Below are 22864 nucleotides of genomic sequence, written 5' to 3'. Positions count from 1 at the left end.
TCATTCACAGCTTGTCCCAATGGGAGGTGTCCAGGCTGTATGAGGCCAGGCAGGGTACCTGGGGGGCCATCTGCCCACAGAGGAGGCTGGGCAGAACACCCTGCAGACACAGGGTATAAGGAACCCCACATAGGGAAGGCCAGTTGGAATCCCTTCTTTAAAAGAATTTTTTGCTATTAAAATATAGGAAATTTTCATCTAAAAGATAATAAATAAAAAGCAGAGGAAACAACAGCCTGAAATGAATCCATTTGAAGATAGGTTTCTTTTTCTAGATGAGGGAGGTCAATCCCAGAAATAAGGTGGTGCAGACATCGTTCTTGTGGTGGAGATGTCTCAGTGGACATCACTGCCACAGAAATCTGAGCATTTCTACCCAGAGCTGCCAGCCCAGCTTATTGAGCTCTTCTTCTTTCACAGCCCCTGCTCATCCCACACCCTCCTGCACTAGATCAGGCATGGGGAGACTCGCTGCCTGGCTGCCTCCTCCCTAGCTCTTCCATGTTCTTTCAGGGACTGGTCCAGGAGCTGTCCTCAGATAGGGCCAAACCTCTTCCTAGGGGCCAGACATACCTCCCTTGGGGCTACAGGGTCAGACCCTGGGAAAATGCTGGGGGAATGTGTGGTGAGCTAGACTGATTATTTTCATTTCCAAATTTCATTTCCCATTATAAAAAAATATCAACTCTATAGAAACCTATAAGATAGTAAAGCCTACCCCCCACTTTGCTCCCATTCTCCAGGAGTGGCAACAACTAATGGCTTAGTGGGCATCCATTCTACAAAGCTTTTCCTTGGCATAAAAAAGAAATATGTATTTAGACATTCCAGTTTTTAATTTTTTTTTGTAAAATTGGCATTATACTGTGTATCATGCTAAGTTGTCTTACATTTTCTTTATTGTTGGACATGTAGGTTTTTCCTATTATAAATCTGGTCATTGAAAATATTGATATATCCTCCTGCTAATAATGCTGGTATATCTGTAGGCTAGATTCCTGAAGTTACACATTTTAACTCTTAATAGGTTCTGTCACATTGCCTCCAAAAATGTCCTTATTAACATGAATGAACAATACATGAAGGATCCCAAAGACAGCCTGTAAGACAGTCTACCTGGATCCTTGGGCCAGACCCTCCTAGGGCTAAACTCAGCTTTTGCCAAGCCTAGCAACCCAGCAGCCTTAGGCAGAACCCAAATGGCAAGGCCAGACCTGGACAGTTGGTCCTCGAAACTTCTGAGAACAAGAGGCTGAGGCCAGATCATAGGAATTGGCCCTCAGGAAGGGCAAGGATTTAAGGGGCTCACAATTTTCAAATTCTCTCTGAAATCTTGTTCCTGAACCCCTGGCATTTGGAGGTGGGCTGGCTGCCATCATATTCTGATCAGTGGCGAGTCTTAACCTTGCCTCTGACATTTCAGAGCTTACTTTTTATTGCTTTCCTGTTATCAGAGAATATTTCCCTCTTTTTTAAAATTTGTTGACTTGAGATAGAGAAAGGGACTGAAAGTGAGAGAGACATCGCTTTGTTGTTCCACTTATTGCTACATTCATTGGTAGCTTCTTACATATGCCCTAACTGGAGATCAAATCTGCAACGTTGGTATATCAGGACAACAGTCTAACCAGCTGAGCTATCCAGGCAGGACTGAATATTTTCCTTTCTTTAGCAATTTATAATTCACCAGTTACATTCAGGATTTGATCCTATTATATTAAAAGGCAGAGATGTTTATTGAACTGGGCACCAAGCAAGCACTAGTTAAATGTATGACTGTGTTTACTCCTCACACAGCCCTGAAGTTGTTTCCATCTCACTTGACAGGTGGAGTAGCTTCCTGATGATACATAGACAGGGTGGAAGCACCAGTGAGTCTGTCAAGTGCCCTGAGTGCCCTGATACACAAAGTCAGGACCCTTTTGCCCGTGACTCTGGATAACTGCTTACCTGTGAAATCAGTGGTCAGACCTTAGGCTGCTGGCCCTGCCACCAACAACAAGCACACATGCCTGAAAATGGCCTGTTCCTCACCACATGGGCCTCTCCCTAAGGCTGCTTGAGCATCCTCACAACATAGCAGCTGGCTTTCCTGGCGTGTGATACAAGAGAACAAGGAAGAGGCTGCCTGCATTCCATGCCCAAGCCTTTGAAATCACATGCCATTACTTCCTCCACATGCTGCGGGTTACACAGCTCTACACTTTTCAATGTAGGAGGGGAATACATAGCATAAATACTAAGAGGTGAGGAGCACTGGGGCCATTATAAAAGCTAGTTCCCACCTGTGCCATGGGGTTTTTGATGATTCCTTCTTAATCGGGAAGCTGCTGCTGTGACCAGTTATGTCATGGCACTTTGTCTTGTGAGATTATTGCTGGGAAGTTTGCCCTTGTGTAATAATAGTACCTTGAGCCTCCCAAATTACTCCCTTAATATAATTTCTCTTCAGAAGCAGTTTGGGAAGCGAGGAAGCAGTAGATGTTCAAGTTTCTATTTTGTAAGTTTAAAAAAAGGGAACATCCTACATGTGAGCTGAGAATGCTGTGACTCTTTCTCTGTAGGCCCTGATGGGGTGCCTACCATGGACTTGTGTATAAATGTCATGCAAGTAGCCAGAAGTCAAGAACACTCAATGCAAAACTAAAATGCAAATGCGGCAAAGTGCTAGTTGTTGGGCAGTCAAGCAGAGGGCCATATGGGGTTCTTCCTCCCCCTGTGGTACTATACCTAAAATGAAAATTGTTCTTTTATTTTCAAAATCTAAGGGGGAAAGACTGCTCCCCTCTCTGAAACTCTTAGCCATGGCTTATCTCTCTCTGATAGATCATTTTTCCACAAACAGAATTACCTTATCCATACATATGTTTTATAGAGACATACCAGACAGGATTCTGCTAGTGTGAAATGGCAAAAACCCAACTTACAATAGCATAAGCAGAGAGAAAGCTCTTAAGGGCCCAACCACGTGGGACTCACAGGAAAAAGATGTCAGGTCTTAGGATCCTTGGCTCTCCACATTGTTGTTAGGAATCCCTTCCATCCCTCTGCTTGCTTCTTGGTGGTGTTAGCCTCAGGTCTCCTCATTCAGCTTCCCAAGACCTTACAACAACTGATTTCACAAGGAAAAGGACTCTCTCCCTCAGCCTCCTGTCAATCCCCATAAAGTCCTCTACTTGGGACATGCCCCCTTTTGTGTAAGTCACTTTTCCAGGGAGGGGAGATCTGTCCAACCTGGGTCATACCTACCCCTGAAGCAGTGACTGTGAAGGAGGGAGAACTGGACATTCACAGGGATGAGGTGGGGCTGGTTGGGCACCAGAGTTACATGGGTTGGGGAGAGTCATGCATGAGAGGCGCAGAGACTGCTGACTGAAATGTGGCAGGTGCTGCCTATAGTATAGCATGGATCACAGCCTGGACTGACTCTAAGAGAGCTAGGAAATGTTTGGAGAAGCCACTCATCCTGTTTTGTCTGTTGGGCCTTGCTATTTCCAGAGCCTTGACTTCAGTGTGGATGAGAAGGTGAATCTTTTGGAGCTGACCTGGGCCCTTGAGAATGAGCTCATGATGATCCATGGTGCCACTCAGCAGGTGGCTTTGTCCTGCTACCGCCAGGAGCTGAGATTCTGCCAGTAAGAGCCCTAATGTTGTTGGGGTGGGCATGGGGAATCAGTTGGCCCAGCTGGCCTGGTAGGAGGTATCCAAGGACACTGGCATTCTGCCCTCATCTACCCCAAGTAGCCAGTCCCGTGAAGGGGGTTGAACATTTCCCACTGGCTTTTCTTCAGCTGGTGCTCTCAGTGGGACAGTGAAAAAGCTGAACAGTAAGAAAGATGGGGTCTCCCTGTCCCTCAAGTTTTGTCTATATGTGTGGTTTGAGTGGGGCCTGATGGGGTGCCTATCGTGGACTTGTATATAAATGTCATACAAGGAGCCATAAGTCAAGCAGCAGTGGCTGCTGCTTGGGCTTTTGTGGCCAGATAATTTAAGGGTGACTGGCCTTCTTTCTTACTTGGTAAGAATCTTAGAAATCTATATCAAAGTCCCTTTTAGCAAGATTCCAAAGAGAAGGATTTGAGCTTGACACTTATCCCACTTAGCAGAATGTGCTTCTAAGAGCAGCCAAAGTGTGCTCAGGTCTGGGTGGCTGGCTAAAGAGGAAAAAGCAGTATTCTTCAGACATTGTCACCAAATGCTAAGGGACAGGCCAAAAATACATTCCACTTTAATTAGGTTCAGTTTTGATTTAGCTGAATATTCATGCTCAAGGGTGGTGGCCAGGGGGAAGCTCTGTGCTCCTTCAGTGGGAGAAATTGTCACCAGAATAGTGAGTCCTAGGGTTGAATCGAGAGTCTCCTGGCAGGCAGGGGAGGTTGTGACTGGACAAATTGAGACCCATACACACAGATGGCCTTCTGTTCTGGGTGACTCATTTTATACTCACTCAGATGCCAGGCTATAGGTGTTGGAGCTGTGAACAGACAGGGTATTGGATGGCCAGCCTTTTCCCCTCATATGTCCAACCCCAGATTAGGTGCTGGGGACTCCTAGGGACAAAGTCCCAGCTGTAGACTTGAGGGCACACAGATAAGTTCTCATCTGTTCTGTGGCTATCTGGAGGTGTGGCACACTTTAAGCCTTTAGGCTTGACTTCTTTGGTTCAGAAACCTTCTAGAACCTTCCCTTGGCAATTCATTTAATCTCTCTCTAAGTGTGTACACCTGTAAAATGAGCATAGTAATTGTACAAATCTCTTTAGGAGATGGTTGGTGGTGGCGTGAACTTAGAGCATGGCACAGCACTGGGCCATCCCATGCACCCAGCAAATGCCAGCTCTTTTTATCATTTTATGCACACACAGAGCTCACTGACCCCTGAACATGTGTACCATTAACCCTGTTTTTTTCCCTGTGGCAGGGGTCAAGTAGAGCAGATGGTGAGGGAGCGAGACAAGGCAAGGCAGGATCTAGAGAAAGCTGAGAAGAGAAACCTGGAACTTGTGAAAGAGATGGACGATTGCCACTCTACACTGGAACAACTTACAGAGAAGAAGATCAAGTAGGTCCTGCCAGTGGTGTCTGAGCCTAGAGCTGCAGCTTCTTGGTACCAGGGCCAAGCCACATTCCCCAGCCACAGCTGAGGGCAGGTAGTAGATATAGGGCTGCCACTGGCCAAGGCTGTGGTCATAAACACAGCATAAACCCTGTTACATGTGGCTGTGACACTTGAAGGGTAACACTTTTCTTACAACAGCCCTCTTGGCAAGGTTTGTTGATGTCATGATATGATGTACATAAAACCCCCACATGATCCTGGGTTGGATGTAGGGATTTCAAGGGACTTTCACCTGCCCAACTTTTCCTTATATGTGGCTTTTAAGGATAATCCTGAGAAGGACTTGCCTTTGCCATGTGCCATGACTACGAAACTCTCACTCTGCAGCCTCATTTTTCATGAGGAAGAGAGGTATCAGGGAGAAATTGAAGGAGCCTGTGGGTATACCTGGCTTACCTGGGGCTCTGAGGGTCTGCAGGGCAGCCACAGCAGATAGGAGGAGTGTTGATAGCCACATGATGCCAGTTGATTGTATCCTATTAGACCAGGGATGTCAAATTCATTTTCACCAGGGGCCACATCAGCATTACAGTTGCCTTCAAAGGGCCGAATGTAATTTTAGGACTGTATAAATGTAACTGTTCCTTAACTAGGGGCAAGGAGCTTGGCACTGACTCTGAGTAGAAACAAGGTGCCAGGCCAGATAAAACAAGGTAGAGGGCTGGATTCAGCCCATGGGCCTTGTGTTTGCCACCTGTGCATTAGACAATGGGGTTTAAAACAAAGAGCCTATTCCTTTTTCACCAAAGACACCCTGGCACCTCCACTGTACAGCCAGGGTTCTAGATGTTGAGCAGATGGGTTTCAGCCCTATAAGAAGGAACTCCTGGCCTATAAAACTACTATTGTGTCATGAAGTTCTTGTCATGTGCCAGGTGTTCCTTGACTTACTGACCACCGTAACCACAAATAGATCATTTTATTTCCATTTTTAAATCAAAGAAATTGAGTCTTGGAACAGTTATAGTTAACTTGTCCACAATCAAACAACTAGTGTGGCCTGAAGTTTAAACCCCAGGTGTCTCTCTCTTTATCTTATGCTATTTCTGAGGGAGGATAGGCCCAGACCTCTTTTATCCTGAGGGTATTTGAAATGGACCTTTAAACAAGAGGATCCCTGAGAGGTAGAGAGCTTGTCACTTTCCCAGGATGGGGTTGTCCAGAGCCACATAACCATCATCCTAGGTCCACTCACAAGAGCCCCATGGCTCCCTCTCCACATACCCAGGGTTCATGGAGAGAGCCCTGACTATCTCTCCTAGAATTGCCACTTTTCCATGTATCACAGTCTCTGGGGGAGCAGCCTCAAATCTAGTCTGAACACTTCCCAATTCCAAAGGCCTGGGTCCTCTTTTCCTTCCCGAGATTGGCTAGGGTGGGACAAACGCAGCAGGTTTAGTTACTGGTCTGTTCACCAGTTGGAATCCTCATCCACCTCTGTGTAGTGTTGAAGAGTATGTGAGGGATGGCATCAAGGGGCATGGGTGTGTGGGAATATGTGTAGGTATAAGTGTATGAGTACAAATGCATGGGTATGAATGCAGGTGTGGGTGTGAGCATACACACATGCAAACTCACTTCCACCAGGTCCTGCACTCATAACAGGGTGATGGGAATTTTTAGAAAAGATACAAATTAAGTATACTTTCACCAAACTTTTAAAACTATTTCCAATCAAACCTGAGAAACTAAATAAACATGGTCTCACTATAAGGTGGTATTGCAAGGCTACAAAGCCCCGTTGTGGGGAGATAGGCCATGGGTACCTTGACTTCCACCTAGATTCACTGATCATGGCCCTGCTGAGCCCTCTCAGTATGGAACATGTAGAGCATTCATCACAAAGGAGCATTTAGTTAAGAAATAACTAGATTTTGTTTCTGCTCTTGTCAACAATTGACTGTCTCTGTTTAGCTGGTACCCTTGCCATGTTCATCCATAAGCTTCCCTGTTTACCATTTCTTGCTGAGCAAGCTTCTGTGGGTAAAACTAGAAAATTTAAACTGTTGACTCTTGTAGCTACAGATGTTTAACTTTGTTCATCTGAGATAGTCTCCTTAGTTTCCTGACTTTACAAAATAAGATGTTAAGTCACTGTGTATTTCCACAGAGTGAGATTATTACTAAAAAAATCAGAAGCTAAGCCCTGACCAGTATGGCTTAGTTGGTTGCACATCATACCGCAAAGAGAAAGGTGGCCAGTTCAATTCCCCATCAAGGCACATGCCTAGGTTGTGGGTTCTGTCAATGTTTCTCTCTCACATCGATGTTTCTCTCCCTCCCTATTAATCCCTCCCTTCCCCTCTTAAAAAAAAAAGAAAAAAACAAAAGTCAGGAACTGAAAGAATTACGAAAGAAGCCAACAGTGCAATTGCTAGCACATTTTTCCCTTTTTCTTGATACCTCCAGTAGTCTATGAATTGCCCTTTTAACAATATGCTGTCATCAGCCTTCTCACAAATTTGGAAACCCTGGGATCTCACCTGAGTGTGCATAGGACCGATTCTAACCATCCTGATTGATGCCACTGAGACCTTAGGTTGCTACCTCTTTGGGAACCAGGGGAGACAAAGGTCCACCAGGGCCTTTTTTAACTCTGAAGCAGCCTGGTGTTCACGTGACCTTTATGCAGCACTGATAGCTCCTCAGCCCTCAGTGTTTTTCAAGAAGAAAACTCCTTTTTTTTTTTAAAATAATTGTGTTCAACCCTGAGAAGGGGCACCCACCTTCCTGTCCCAGAGTTAGGATATAAAGGAGGGCCCTTGGCCTCAGAATACATGCAGTTTGGCTGAGGAACAGTGACCCCATCTGTCAAGCAAGAACTATTGAATCTAAGAGTGTGGCCAAGTGTTCCACACAGGGGTATTCCAGGGAAGGAAGAGGTCTTGTTGGCTGGAAAGGTATCCCTGGAAAGGCAGAGCCAGGTGGGCCTGAGCAGCACCCTTGGAAGCCCATTGTGACATGCTGTTGTGTGCCTTACAGACACATGGAGCAGGAGTACAGAGAAAGGCTGAATCTCCTGCGGTCTGAGGTGGAGATGGAGCATGAGCTATTTTGGGAACAGGCCTGCAGGCAGAGGGCTGTGCTGGAGAAGGACCTGGAGCGCTTGCAGGCTGAGGAGGCCAGCCTCCAGGAGAAGCTAACTCTGGCCCTGAAGGTAGGTAAGGAGACAAGAATAAAGGGAGAGGGGAGAGGTGCCTCCCCAGAGCACCCCACCCAGAAAAGAAAATATAGAAATGAGGTTACCTGCAGGTTCCTCTTCTCACACCCCACATTTTCCTAGTCAAGGATTCAACTCTTCCTATTAGCCTTAAAAAGTTTGCATTTCTGTAATAGAGAAATCCCTAGGATTTCAAATGAAGGAATATTTGCTGCAGCCATAGAGATACCACACTTCTCAACCAGAGCAGAAAGGGTCCTGCCTCTTTAGGATGGGCATTGCTATCGAGTTATTGGGACAGCAGGACAGTGGGAGACCCACAGGCCTCTTGCTTTGTGTTCTAAGTCTGTGGACCAAGGTTAGGGAGGGTGAGCAGCCAGTTTTGCTATAACCCTGGAGGCAAGAGCACCTGTGGGGTAAGCAAGCTTAAAGTCCACCTGCTGCCTCTGGATGCAGGCTGGGGCAGATGTGGTTTCTGGGCTTTGGTGAGTATCCCTCAAGTCCACACCCATCCTGCATTTGAGTACAGTGAGTTGTCCCTGGGGCCCTCCTGTGCTCCTGCCTTCCTCTTCCTCTCCTAACTCAGAGCAAGTGGATTCTTTCCTCACCTGCCTACCTCTCTTAGTCTGTCTCCTGGAGGAAAAGCCAGGTATCCCAGGAGCATCTGACAGCAGCATGCACAGGGCTGCCCGCCCTGTCTGCCTGGCTCTCTGCAACACTGTGTCTTCACCTTTCTTTTTTTCCCTGTGGGAAACCTCACTGGTATCCTTGTGGATATCTGAGCTGTAGTGGTGCAGTTTCAAATCCCTCATTTAGAAAATGGCTCAGAAGGGCTTACCACTAGCCTTTTCTCATGATACTCATTACCTTCTGAGCACTTGGATTGGGAGAAGCAGAGGCAATGAGAAAAGCAATGAGCATTGGTGAGGGCTTCATGGGGTCTGTCCCTGAGATTCTCTGGATTAGCACCTGGGACAGCCTTCTCTGCATGGCGTCAAGGCAGTGAGTACCAGATTCCATGAGGTTTCTTCCCTGATTATGAGTGCTACTTGGAATAAGTCTTTCACTTAAAGAGGAGACAGACCTACCAACAGCTCACTTCTCCATTCTCAAAGCATGGCAAACCTCTAACCTGTGTCTTGTAGGAAAACAGTCGATTACAGAAGGAAATTATTGAAGTTGTGGAAAAACTTTCGGAATCAGAGAAGCTTGTCCTGAAACTGCAGAATGATCTGGAATTTGTGTTGAAAGAAAAGGCAAGTCCTTTTGCTAAGTTTTAGTCTTTAGAGAAGAGCCTGTAATGCTGGGTAAAAAGTATCAGGTCTTGAAAAAGATACCTAGGTGGCTGCATTTAGTTTTTTTTCTGTTAAACTTCTAGAATGGAGAGAAAAATTAGCAAAGTGACTTTGCCCCTGTTTTCCTGCCCTTCAGGCCAATGCAGGGGTGTCAGTATGCCCTGGTAACAATTTGCATATTGGCCTTTTAATGACAAGACCAGGGCCAGCTGGCACCATCAACCCCAGTGACAGGTTGTCAGTGATAAGAGGCATGGAGGAGAGGTTAGAGGTTGGTGCTCACTGTTAAGTCCCCACCCCCACCTGTAGGCTCTGCCCATCACCTGGGGAGGAGTTGGAGAGAGAAGTTGCTGTACTGGGGAAGCATCCAGGCAGGGGTTGGCCCAGGGGGGCCAAGGCAGGAGCATACTACTGCCCTGAGACCTTTTAAACAAAGGGAGAGGAGGGGAGGAGGAGGAAAGGACTGGAGGGCTGTACTTGGAGATGCTGAACCTTGTATAAAGAGTATGAAGGGGTAACAGCATGCATTCTACCTGGCCTGAGGACCTGTCTGTAATTTTCTTTTGCTGATATGACCTCCAGCTGGAGCCACAGAGCACAGAACTCTTGGTCCAGGAGGAGCAGTTCAAGGAGATCCTGAAGGAGTACGAGCTCAAGTGCAGGGTATGTGCCCCATCCAACCCCTTTACCTTCCTGAGCCTTAGGGTTTTCTTTGTCTTGTACCAGGCCAGGCCCTCACTTTTGTCTTTGGTGCACAGGGCCCTCACACACTCCTGTCCCATACGGTCCCTGCCAGCCCATCCTATAGGAGGGGTGGTTTTTTTCTAAGAGCCTGGCCCTCCCTTTAGAGATCTCCTCTTTCAGAAGGCTGTGGTCCATCTCCAGGCCACTCCTGAGAAGAATGGGATGCTGGAAACCATGAAACAGGCTGGCTCTGCAAGTCATCAGGGTCTATCTGGCTCAGACTGGGGTGGTGGTATGCAGGCTTCATCCCTCCCAGTCTTGCCCAGGAAATGGCTTGGCATTCTTGGCAGGCTACTCCTGGCCTCCACATGAAGGGTGATCCAATATGGGGTGGCATTGCCACCAGACAGGGACTGGAATCAAATCCGCCTAAGGCCAGCCTGTAGTGTGTGGGTTCTTGCCTTTGTAGAGAAAAGATTTCACAACTCGAGTCTAGGTGGTTTTGAGAGTACATTTATTAAAGCTGGGGACAGTGAATTAAAGGAAAGACCTAGAGTAGAAGAAACAGTAGAGAGGTTAGGTGGTACTCTGCTTTGGCTCCCTCAAAACATTATAGGAAAGAAGTGAGCCAACACTGCACTGCATTTAGCTTACTTGGAAAGTCAGAGAAAAAGGGGGCTTTGGAGACAGGATCAGGGAGGAAGCCCAGGATGAGCTGCTGCTGCTCATTGCTCCCCTGGTTGCCAGACTCATGGGAACCCTTAGAGTTTAGGAGGAAACAAAGGTTTATGCCTAAGAAGGGATATTGTTCATGCTCTAGAGCAGGGGTGTCAAACTCATTTTCACCGGGGGCCACATCAGCTTCACGGTTGCCTTCAAAGGGCCGAATGTAATTTCAACTCCTTAACAGTTAAGGAGTAGTTACATTTATACAGCCCTTAAAATTATTTTGGCCCTTTGAAGGCAGCCACAAAACTGATATAACCTCTGGTGAAAATGAGTTTGACACCCCTGCTCTAGAGCGAGCCCACGCCCAGTCTTTTTCTTGAGGCTTTTTATCTCTTTTGCAGGTGAGAATATTAGGGGAGGGTTTTAGCAGAATATTCATTAGCTTTCTAGGTGTGTTTTTAATATTCTAAAGCATCAAAATGAGTGTATAGGGGAGCTTGGGATTATTCTTTCACCTGCTTTTTCTTTTAAGATTTTATTTATCTTTAAAAGAGAGGGTAAGAGAAGGAGAAAGAAAGGGAGAGAAACATCAATGTGTGGTTGCCTCTCGTGTGCCCCTCACCAGGGGCCTGGTCGGCAATCCAGGTGTGTGCCCTAACTGGGAATTGAATCAATGACCCTCTTGTTCACAGGCTGGCACTCAGTCCACTGAACTATACCAACCAGGGCTGGTCTGCTTTATTTTATTTTTATCTTGCATCTGTCTGGCTTTAATGGGGCGGTTGTTATTTGTTTCCCTAATTTCATGTGTTCTTAGGTTTAGTTGGCACAAGTGTCATTAATTGGGTCTCTGTTCTCTATTTTCCAGACCAGGGTGACTTAAGCTATGTATTCCCTGGTTATGGAGAAGAGGTATGAACCATTTCTTCTCAAGTGTCCTTGGTTAGGAAAGATAAGGTCTTGCAATTCACTAGCTGGCTGTAAGTTGTTCAAATTGTTTAATTTTCTTATCTCAGTTTCCCTATTCCACTTGCCCAGGAATTGTCCTAGCTTTTTACTATCCTATCATGCCAGAAGCATCCTTCTCCGAGAATAGCAGGTAGAGCCTCTTATCTGGGCCTGCATTCCGCTGACAGGGTCCTCCAAGCCTTATGTTCTGCTAGAAGCTGGAACAGGACTTGCCTGCTTAGCACCTGTGTTTTGCCCCACATGGACTGGCCAAAGTCATTAGACCAGCACCAATTCTGAAGGCCCCTCTGTATTTCTAGGCAGTATGTAAGGCTTCATTGTGTATTCTGTTGTTCAGTATTTAGATTTTCTGGGCCAAACCTACCATTGTTGATCCATTTAACTGGAGATACAATAGTGTACAGCAAGATAGAGATGGTAAACAATGTCAGTGGTGCTGACCCCATTATACTCGTAAAATGATTGAGGAACTCAATAGAAAATAGCATTATTGTTAGACATTAAGGGTCTATTATCAAGTCACTTCTTAATGGTTTCCCTCCAAATTAAAGTAAGAACTGACTTTTTTTCCTATTGCATATTGCTTTGGCAACACCAGAAGATAAAACTGATGAGCCCAAGCTGTTCTGGAGTATGACATGATATGCTTTTCCCTGCCCTGTGTTCTCTTCTCCACTCCAAATTCTGAATCCTGTGTGTCCTTATGAAAGTCCTATGTGCGGTCAGCTGTGGCACTCTCCTCCTGAACCAGATGGCTGTGGGGCAGGGGGTAGTCAGGGTGGTGGGGCTGTCATGCAGGAGGGATGTGCCACACAACTTTCTGCTGTGTTTTCTCCCTTTCTTTAACTTGTTGCAAACACTTAGAACCTATAACTAACCATTAATTTATATGTTTCTTTACTGCAGTGATTTTCAGCCTTTTTCATCTTGTGGCATACAGAAACTAATTACTGAAATTCTGCTGCTCATGGAAAAATATATTTTTTGCCTATCTGACAAAAAATAGGTGTAATTCTAATTGATTCACACCAGATGACTATTGTTCTGTCAGTTATTGTTATTTTTTTAATTTGACAGTCTAAGGGAAAAGGAGTCAGTGCCCCTGACTAAATAGTCAGATATTTCATGTTTTAAAAATTCTTGCAGCACATCAGTCAAAAATCATTGCTATTGTATTTTTCAAAGTATAAACTCCATCTTTCTTTAATGTGACTCTGTTACTTAAATAACTGCTACTTATTTTACTTTTTGGTACTTGAAGTTTTACTTTTTGAAATGTTAGCAGGAATATTTTACATGTTTGTACTAACCTATTTATTTAGAAATTTTCCCTCTATTTTTTGGATATTTTTGTTTTTTCAAACTTACATTTAGAACATTAAAAAAGTTTTTATTTCAACATAATATTCAGTACATAGTTACAAAAGTAAAAGTAGTGCAGGGAACACTTGGATACCCTTTACCCAGATTCACCTGTTGTTTACATTTTACCCTGTTTGCTCTTAGTGCACACTTGCTCACTGTGTGTGCATCTGGATGTGAATGTATCTACATAGTTATTTTCTGAGTGTCTGAGGGTAAGTGACATGCATCATGGCCCTCCACCTCTCAAGAGGTTCACGTGCATTTCCTAAAAAACTGGCTTATACAACCTCACAGTGGTTGCAGATGCATCAGAGTTGATTGTTAACTGTTCAGGAATTTTGCTAGCTTCATGTTAACCTTTGATAGCTTGAAATTGGCTATGGTGGGAGTTTCTTACACCACAGAAATGTGCAAAAGCTACAAATCTGGGCTTTTCTTCCTGGAGAGTCAGCTTCACCCTGATGAATGAGAATATTCCTAGTTACTGTGCCACACTTACTAACTTCATGATTTCCATTGATACATTACATTTCAGTTTTGTTAGTTAACCTAACAATATCCTTTGTAGCATTTCCCCTCTAATACAGGGTCCACTTTGGATTAGATATTTCTTTTAGTTGTCATGTCTGTTTAACACCTTTTAATCTGAAATGTTCTTAATCCATTCAGGCTGCTACAACAAAAATACCATAGAATGGGGGGCTTATAAATAACAAAAATTAAGCTCACACAGTTCTGAGGGCTGGGAAGTCCAAGATCAAATTGCCAATATATTTAGTGTCTAATGAGAGCTCTCTTTCTGGTTGTAGGTGGTTGGTGGTCTTCTCAATGTCCTCACATGGCAGAAGAGGTGAAGGAGCTCTCTGGGGTCTCTTTTGTAAGAATAGTAATGCCCTTCATGAGGACTCCCTCTTCATGACCTAATCACCTTCCAAAGGTCCCATCTTCAAATACCATCATATAGGACATTAGGATTTAACATATGAATTTGGGGGCACACAGTCATTCCACTGGACATTCCCCAGACTTTCTTTTGTCTTTCACATGGATATTTTACTTTATTTTTCATTGTATTTTTTCTTTACCATTTATCCCCTTTATACTCTCTTCCACCTCTACCCACTCCCCTCCCCCCCATAATCACCACACTGCTGTTTATGTCCATGAATCCTTTTTCTTTTTTGTTCCATCCCTGCACTTTCCAACCCCCCAGAGCTGTCAACCTGCTCTCTATCTATGAGTCTGTCTAGTTAGCTGTTATGAGTCTGTTAGTTGTTTGTTCCACATATGAATGAAATCATATACTATTTGTCTTTCTCTGACTGGCTTATTTCACTTAGTATAATGTTCCCTAGGTCCACCAATGTTATCACAAAGGGTAAAATTATCTTTTTTATGGTTAAGTAGTATTTTACCATATAAATATACCATAGCTGTTTTATCTACTCATCTACTGATGGATATTTGGGCTGCTTTCAAATCTTGGCTATTTTAAATAATGCTGCAGTGAACATAGGGGTGCTTATATTCTTTTGAATTAGCGTTTCAGATTTCTTCAGATAAATTAACAGAAGAGGTGTTGCTGGGTCATAAGGCAGTTCCATTTTTAATTTTTTGAGATAACTCCATACTGCTTTCCACAGTGGCCTCACCAACCTGCATTCCCACCAACAATGCAAAAGGGTTCCTCTTTCTCCACATCCTTGCCAGCACTTGTTGTTTGTTGATTTATTGATGATAGCCACTCTGACAGGTATGAGGTGATATTTCATAGTGGTTTTAATTTGCATTTCTCTTATGATTAGTGACATTGAGCATCCTTTCATATGTCTATTGACCATCTATATGTCCTCTTTGGAGAAGTGTCTATTCACATTCTTTGCCCATTTTTTAATTGTATTATTTGTTTTTTTGTGTGTTGAGTTTTATAAGTTCTTTTTAAATTTTGGATATTAACCCTTTACAGATCTATTGGCAAATATGTTCTCCCATTCAGTGGGTTGTCTTTTCATTTTGTTAATGGTTTCCTTTGCTGTGCAAAAGCTTTTTAGTTTGATGTAGTCCTATTTGTTTATTTTTTCTTTTGTTTCCCTTGCCTGAGGATGTATATCAGAAAAAAATATTGCTCTGAGCAATGTCTGAGATTTTATTGCCTATGTTTGCTTCTAGGATTTTTATCATTTTGAATCTAACATTTAAGCCTTTAATCCATTTTTAATTTATTCTTGTGTGTGGTGTAAGAAACTGGTCTAGTTGCATTTTTTCTGCACATATCTCTCTAATTTTCCAAACACCATTTATTGAATAAACTATCACATGGACTTGCTTTTTGAGGAATACAGCCCCCTCATTCATTTTAATATAAACTTTCTCATTTTGTATCTTTCTGATATTTCCTTTGATTAAATTAAAATGGTACAGTCTCAACTGGACAGCATAGGTGATGTTAGTTTTGGTCACCTCATCAAGGCATTACCTGATTTTCCCACTATATAATTACTGGTAGTAAGTAGTAAGCAGTCACTGGAGAGATACTTTAAGACCATGTAAATATTCTGCTATTCATCTAAATTTTCCTTGGATTTAGTATCCATTGATAATTTTTGCCCACTGAAGTTTTTACCATCATGGTTACAAAATGATGATTTTCCAACACTAGCACCCACTCTCCACATCTGTTAGTTAGCCCTTGGCATTTTACTGTAAGTCAGAGAGTCTGATCTTTCTATCTACCTACCTACCTATCTTCCTATCCATTTATCTGTTGCCATGGACTCACAAATTCCCATTTTTCCACCAGTAGTTTGTAATTCATTACTATGTCTAATTATTTTGGTGCTCAAATTGCATAAGATTTGGCTGGTGGGAGTGTTAGCAGCCATGTCCTTGAGATATGTCACCATCATCTTTTGTTTTATGGATTAGTTCCATACTTACTAGCATCATAAAATGCTGCAAACTAATCTTGTACTTTACCTGCAGTCTCCTTGGAATCAGCCATTTCTCCAAGAAGTCTTGGTTCCTTACCTAAGGGAATGGTTTTACAGACCAAGATCTGGGTGCTTGATGTGCTGGGTTGTGTGGGGGAGGTCTCTACCTCTTGGCTGAGGTCATTTTTTATAGTCAATCTCCAGAGGTAGGAATAACCTTGAACCTTCCCTGATGTGCATCACCTAGTGTCTCCAAAGTCTCTGTTTAGCGTTTCCTTTACTTTGTAACTAGGATATTCATTAGCAAGAAAACATGCCTTCCATTGTTGACGAATTCCCATTCTATTTAACTATCATTTTAGCTTTTTGTTTTTTCTTTCAATTGTCAACCTCAGTTCTCTTGACAAGGCTGCCTTTGGTAAAAGACAGTACAAAATGTTAACTAGATCCTCATTAGAGATTATTTGCAGTTTAATATTTTTCCTGTTGTCTTGGGTGGGCACTGTAATGAAGTCAGAAACCCCAAATGCAGATTTTTTTTCTGCATTTCCACACTGCTACATATTGAGTGTTTGTGTTTCCCCAAATTCATATGTGGAAGACTATTCCCTCTTTGTGATTGTGTTAGATCTTGTGATATGGGGCCTTTGGGAGGTCATGAGGGTAAGCCAAGTGAGAGATTAGTGCTCTATAAAAGGGACTCAAGAGAGCTCTCCCATCTCTTTCATCACATGGGAAAAGATGGCTATCTATGAACTGAGAAGTCCTCACTAGATACTGGAACTGCTGGCACTTTGGTTATAGACTTTTAGCCTCCAAAACCTTGAGAGCTAAATTTCTGTTGTTTATATGCCCCTAGTCTGTGGTATTTTTGTTATGGCATCCCAAATGGACTGAGACACACACCAACCTCTTACAGATGTCTGTGGGTGGGTCTTCAGCCCCCATTATCTGTGGCTTACCTTGACCCAGCTGGATGCCCTAGACACTGGGCTTAGCTGATCCCCGGGTAGCCCAGTCTCCATGCTAGTGGCTTCTTGGACTGAGTGGCCACAGCAGCTGGAAGAGGTGTCTGGCTCTGCCCCACAGGACCTGCAGGACCGCAATGATGAGCTGCAGGCTGCCATAGAGGGTCTGCAGGCACGGTTGCCCCTGAGTTGGCATGGCCAGCCCTATGCATCGCCAAATGGATGGCTGCTTCCTAGACATGGCCAAACAGGTAGGAGCTCAGCTCAGTTCTCAGTTCTGTAAGATGACTGTGATGTGCTTTCACTGGGGGCGTTGGGGGCTGGTGTCAATGGGCTTCTACCTACCTGTGCTGCACAGGCTGCCTTTGGATCCAGGGTGAGCAGTGACGGGTGGGCCAGTTTCATAGCACATCAGGGCCTAGCTCAGCCTATATGTGGTCACAAGTGCCTCGGGCTGCCACATGTGGGAGAAGGGCTATAACCCAAGGTGAGAGGTTGACACGATACCCAGAGACTGAAAAGAGGTTGAGGAGAGTGAGGGTTTTACCATTTGGGTAGAAATGGTGAAAGGGTTAGGATGACCTTACCATGACCATAGGGTAGGTACATCTAAGTGACCCTCCAATGTTGGGAGAAGTACCCAGGGGATCCAGATGAGTGTTCAGCATGGGCTGGACACACAGCGATGATCATCTAGAGAAGGGAAATAAGGGAGGAGTTGGTGAGCAGGGGGTTCGTCTCAGGTCTGTGACAGCTCTTACAAAGGGAAGTCACTTTTGTGTAAAAGTGCCATAAATTGTGTAAGTAGGTCAGGGACTCCCTGGAATTCACAGAGGCCTCACATGTACAGGGGTAGACTAGACTTGATGTCACTACCTGAGTTATGTGGATAGATAGCATCACCTTAGAGCTCCGAGGTGGTTTTGTGGTGCCAGGAAGTGCCCCCACCCGCTTAAGGCAAAGATGCATGCTGAAGGTATAGCTTAAGAAGGACCACAGCTTCATGTTTCTTAACTCAGCCCATAAATTTGGAAAGAGCTCTAGGCTCTAAGAGGCCCTGAGGCCCTGTGTTTAAGTGTTCATGGCCTCTTTTACAGACCATTGTGGGGTGGGGGGAAGGTTTCAGATGCCGGAGCTATTAGAAAACAGTGATTTTGGCTGGTTGCTACTCTTGCCTGGCAATTGTGAAGGGTAGGCACCACGCAGATTCATGTAATGCACCTGGCTTTATGCCTGCTGCTGCCACTAACAGGGGCCATGGAGACCATAGTGACTGCTGCTTACATCGATCACACAGCAATCGTGCAGCGCCTCAGAAAACACCTTGGTCCTATCTGTAGCCCTAAGAACACGCAGAGTTTCCCATATTGCTCGGGAAAAGCTAACTTAATAAAATAGAAAAAAGTGTGTGCTCAAAAGAGCCAATGTGGGAACCTCCATGGGAACTGCATGGGTTTTCTGTGCTTGGGGGCCCAGCTTTCTTGGCCCTTTATGAAACCCCCTCACCTACAGCTTCTTTAGTGGAATCTGATGGCTCCTGAGACTCACAACCCTGACCCCCTCAGGTGCGAGGTTTTAGGGTGTGGCCAGCATGCCAGATGGTACCAGATTCCCAGATGAGTTATGATGTGCAGCCAGGTGGGCAGCCTCGCCACAGGGAAGGAAGCACTTGCTACCTCTGTTGTCCCTGAAGGAGCCTGAGCTACACATAGTGTGTGACTCGTGTCAGGAGCCACTGACCTGTAGCCCAGGGCATGGCAAGCTGGGGTCTTATGCTCAGGATTGTCCTTGTCCAAGAGTCTCAAACTGTGGCACCAGAAGCAGCCCCACACTTGTGTGTCACTGATAAAACTAAAGCAGTCTTTCAGCTAGTGCTTTTTTCTTCCCCTTTACCCCTCCATCTGACTATAGAGGTTCCATTGGCCCGCTCAGAGGAGGAGGGGTCTTCTCCTGCTGTATGGGAAAGTCACAACAGCAGAATTAGGGTGAAGGGGGCTATATGGATTATGATGGCAGTGTCATTGGTGTATCCATCTGGAGCCTCACCTGACAGATGCTCATTGACCTGTGCCCATTGACCAGATCCAGATGGCAGCTTCAGTGTGTTAGGGCATCAGGGTGTCTTCTTTCCTGAGGTGCTTATCCTGAGTCCTCTCAGACCTAATGTCTCTGAGTCTGTCACCTTTTTTCATGGAAAATAATTTGGGAAGTGGAAGATGGTAAGATTTGGGGAATGTGTCTTTTCCTCTCAACTTTTCTGATCCCTGGACCAGCACAGATGAAACCCTTGCAGTGGCCAACATCCATATTTGAGTCAATCCTTTGGTGTACCCCCCCAACATGCACAATATTGAAAACACCCAATTACTAGCTGTTCGAAGTTATGGGCCCACGGATGCCTCATCAAAATGAGCTGCCCAGATGTCTGATATTGTCAGTCAAGGAATCTTCTGGAACAAAATGACTTCTGTGGTCTCTCAGAACCTTCATTCCATACTTGACTTATTTGTTGAAATCCCGCATTATTTGTATAATGTAGATACCTCATCATAAAGCACTGGCTGTCACAGAGAAAGACTTGAAGACTGAAAAAGGTGTGATTTGTAGCACAGATCACACCTTTTTCAGTCTTTGAGTCTCTGTATCTGGGTCAGGGAACACAAGTTGGTGTGCAGTGACTGTACCATGTATGACATCTTTTAGAGAATTAAAGGGCCTGACAAATCTTGCAGAGAATCTCCTAGTTTATATCTTGGAGTAATCTGTGTTCTGGCAAAGACTCAAAATGTTGGTTTCTAAAGAGCTTCAACTTTGAGAGTGAGACATAACAGACTGTGGAAACCTGCAAGGGCTGCCCCTCACTGCCAGCACTGAGTTCCTCTCACAGAAGGTGCCTATGAAAGATTGTGCATTTTCCTGTGTGGTGGAGGAAATCTGGGATGAATACTCAGTGTTGTCCAAATATCAAATGGGAGGGTATGGAACAAACCCCATGGCACCCTCAGCAAGACATAAAAAGAAATGTTCTTGTTGCAGGCATCGTCTGCATCCTGGGTGATTCCACTCCAGTGAGTATAGAAATGGAGATAATGATGGAGCAGGTGAAGGAACATTACCAAGACCTCAAGATCCAGATGGAGACCAAGGTCAGGGGAGATGGGAGACCATAGGAGATTTGGGTGCTTGCTGCTGCATGCCCGGAAGCTTGTTCACTGTGCTGACAATTCTGCATGCACACATCTGTCCGTGGATCCCCTGCTTTGTAGTAAGCCTATTCAGGGGAGGGAGGTATGTAAGGAAAGGGAAATAAAACTGACATTCAACCTCAAGCCCTCTTTGGAGGGAGGGGTGACATAAGGAATAACTAATAGTGGGAGAATGGAGTTATGCATTTCTGGAATGTCACAAGGGTATGCAGAGGCTAGACCTTCTTGCTTGCTCTGTCATTAGGAAATCGTAGCTTCTGGCTTTATTCTAAGCTAAAATGATTCTGGGAGATACCTTGGGTGGGTTATTTCATGGATTCATGGTCACAATTACTGTGACCAAGTCTGTCTTCTCATATGAACATGTCTCCTATTCTGTTATAAGATTGTGGTAGGTTTTGTGAAGGGACAGTGTCTATGACTTGATATCAGGGGATAGGCATCTTGGTCTGAGTAGCAACAATGCTGGGTCACCTCTGTTTTATGGTTATGGCCGTGGGTTCCCTAGATGTATTAGCTGGTAGCCACTATAGTAACTCTGCCTGTGACTGGATAATATTCCTCCTCACTAGAGCCTCCAGGGAGTTCAGAGCCACCCCACCAACCTCATTAAGGCTCTCTGTTTTCTCAGTGTTATCACACCCTCAAGCCTACCTCATACTTCCTCACTAGACACATGACCCAGCTGGCCTCCAGCCTCCCTTTCCCACCTGCTAGATCTGTCTCATGGGGCTGATGGAAGGTTATGGGGAAAAATAAAACCTATGGCCATTTGAGAGCCTTAGACATTGTTAGCATGGCTGTCTCCTGCACCTCATCATGTCTGGGCCATCTGTTCTTTGACTGTGCTACCTGGGACCTCATACTTCCATGTTGCATTGTTAGGAAATCATTTTGTGGACTTCCTGATCAACATTGCTCTCATTTCTCTTCTCAGGTAAATTACTATGAAAGAGAAATTGAAATGATGAAAAAGGACTTTGCAAAGAAGAAAAAGGAAATGGAGCAGGCTTTCAAGCTTGAAGTCAGTGTGCTGGAGGATCAGAGAACCAACCTGGAGGCCCTCCATGTGAAATCCCAGGAGGTCATTCGAGGCCTGCAAGACCAGCTCCAGAGTACAACCCATAGCCCTGAGCTGGAGAGGGTGGAGATGGAGCAGTACTATACTCAGGCACTGTCTGGCTTGACTCACCGGCTGGCCCAGGAGAAAGATCAGCTAGAGGAGCTACACCGGAGGAATCAGCATGAGCTACAGCAGTTCAGGTCCACTACCATGTCTTTTCAGGATTTCATGTCTAGGGTTTCTTGCCAAAATTAAATAAACCAAAATTTAGAGTTTGATTATGGTCACAGCAAACTGCTCAGAATGATGATGCCTATTAACTATGTAGTTTTTCTCAGGGGAAGATGTGTGAGCACCGAAAGAATAAGTCATTATACAAGAATGTTTACTTTAAATTTGAAATACGAACTAACCAGAGCTTAGGCCATGAAACAGTGTACTTTGTAGAATTTCAACTCAGTGCTTTTCACCTTCTTTCAGACTTGTCTTGTATAGCAAAGGTCAATATGTTCATCATTTAATATCTCATTCTAATTTTTGGGACATGGTGTTGTAGCACATGGGGAATTGGACAAAACCTCTGAAACAATAGGAAAAACCATTAATTTGGTTTAGTGAGGTTCTTGAAAAGGCTAAAATATATGATCAAAGAAAAGGTTTATTTGAAAAACTGGAATGTGGTCTTTTGTGTCTTATGATATCATAGACTTTGAGGGAGTAACTAGTTATTGCAGGCTTCAGTGCTGTTCAGCCAGCCCTTCTCTGTCCCATGTGGAGTCCTGAATCCTCCCCAGCTCAGGAGAGAATGGTCATATCCCACTCATGTTGAACCAGAGCTGAGAGACAGCTCATAGCTGAGGTGTGTATCATACACCTGTCCTCCTCATGGAGGGGTTCTCTGTGGGCCTGGTTGAGTTCTGATGTTATTGCCAAGTGGACATGTTCCAAATTACCACACTCATAGCAGGATATCAAACAACCTTCCTGTGGAGGTCATGCCCTCCAAATTGGCTGAGGTAGGCTATTCCCTTTGTCATGAGGATTAGGGGTGGCCTGAGCACAGGGAGGTGCTGAGTACCCTCTATGACTGTGCTGCATTCCTCCCTCCACTCCAGATGTCCCCCTCTGGGGCTGGCAGGAACTGACTGACACTCTCCTAGAGATGATAAGTCATTTTTAAGTCATGTGCTTCCCCTGAGCTTTGTTATTTTCTGTGAAACCCAAAAGCTGTATGATAAGGGAATAAAGCTCCCTCCAGACCCTGACCAGGCAGCAGAGGAGAACGGCAGGGTGGCTCCCTGCTGCTCATCCCTAGCATCTTGAGCCTTAGAAACCTTGGCCTTTGTTAGGAGGAACTGTTCCTGCTGCTCATGGTCCCTCTGCAGCCTGGAGGTAGAACCCATATGGCTCAGGCTAGCACTGGGCAGGAGCAGAGAA

The 22864-nt window shown here is 44.7% G+C and overlaps 1 protein-coding gene across 5 annotated transcripts in view; it reads left to right on the top strand.

Moving 5' to 3' along the window:
* The window catches only part of NINL (ninein like), a 261481-nt gene that overhangs the window by 172054 nt on the left and 66563 nt on the right, over window positions 1–22864 (top strand). For all 5 annotated transcript variants that reach the window (XM_045832845.1, XM_045832842.1, XM_045832841.1 and 2 more), the window contains exons 9-16: window positions 3499–3635; window positions 4921–5061; window positions 8101–8275; window positions 9424–9534; window positions 10156–10236; window positions 17280–17409; window positions 20195–20304; window positions 21302–21627. In XM_045832845.1, coding sequence (XP_045688801.1) covers window positions 3499–3635; window positions 4921–5061; window positions 8101–8275; window positions 9424–9534; window positions 10156–10236; window positions 17280–17409; window positions 20195–20304; window positions 21302–21627 — 1211 coding nt within the window. The remainder of the gene's footprint in view (window positions 1–3498; window positions 3636–4920; window positions 5062–8100; window positions 8276–9423; window positions 9535–10155; window positions 10237–17279; window positions 17410–20194; window positions 20305–21301; window positions 21628–22864) is intronic.

Source organism: Phyllostomus hastatus, unplaced genomic scaffold (assembly GCF_019186645.2).
Source record: "Phyllostomus hastatus isolate PE091 unplaced genomic scaffold, TTU_PhHast_1.1 phas_contig_17, whole genome shotgun sequence".
NCBI classification, from domain to species: Eukaryota; Metazoa; Chordata; class Mammalia; order Chiroptera; family Phyllostomidae; genus Phyllostomus; species Phyllostomus hastatus.
This window is presented reverse-complemented; position numbering and strand designations above follow the sequence as displayed.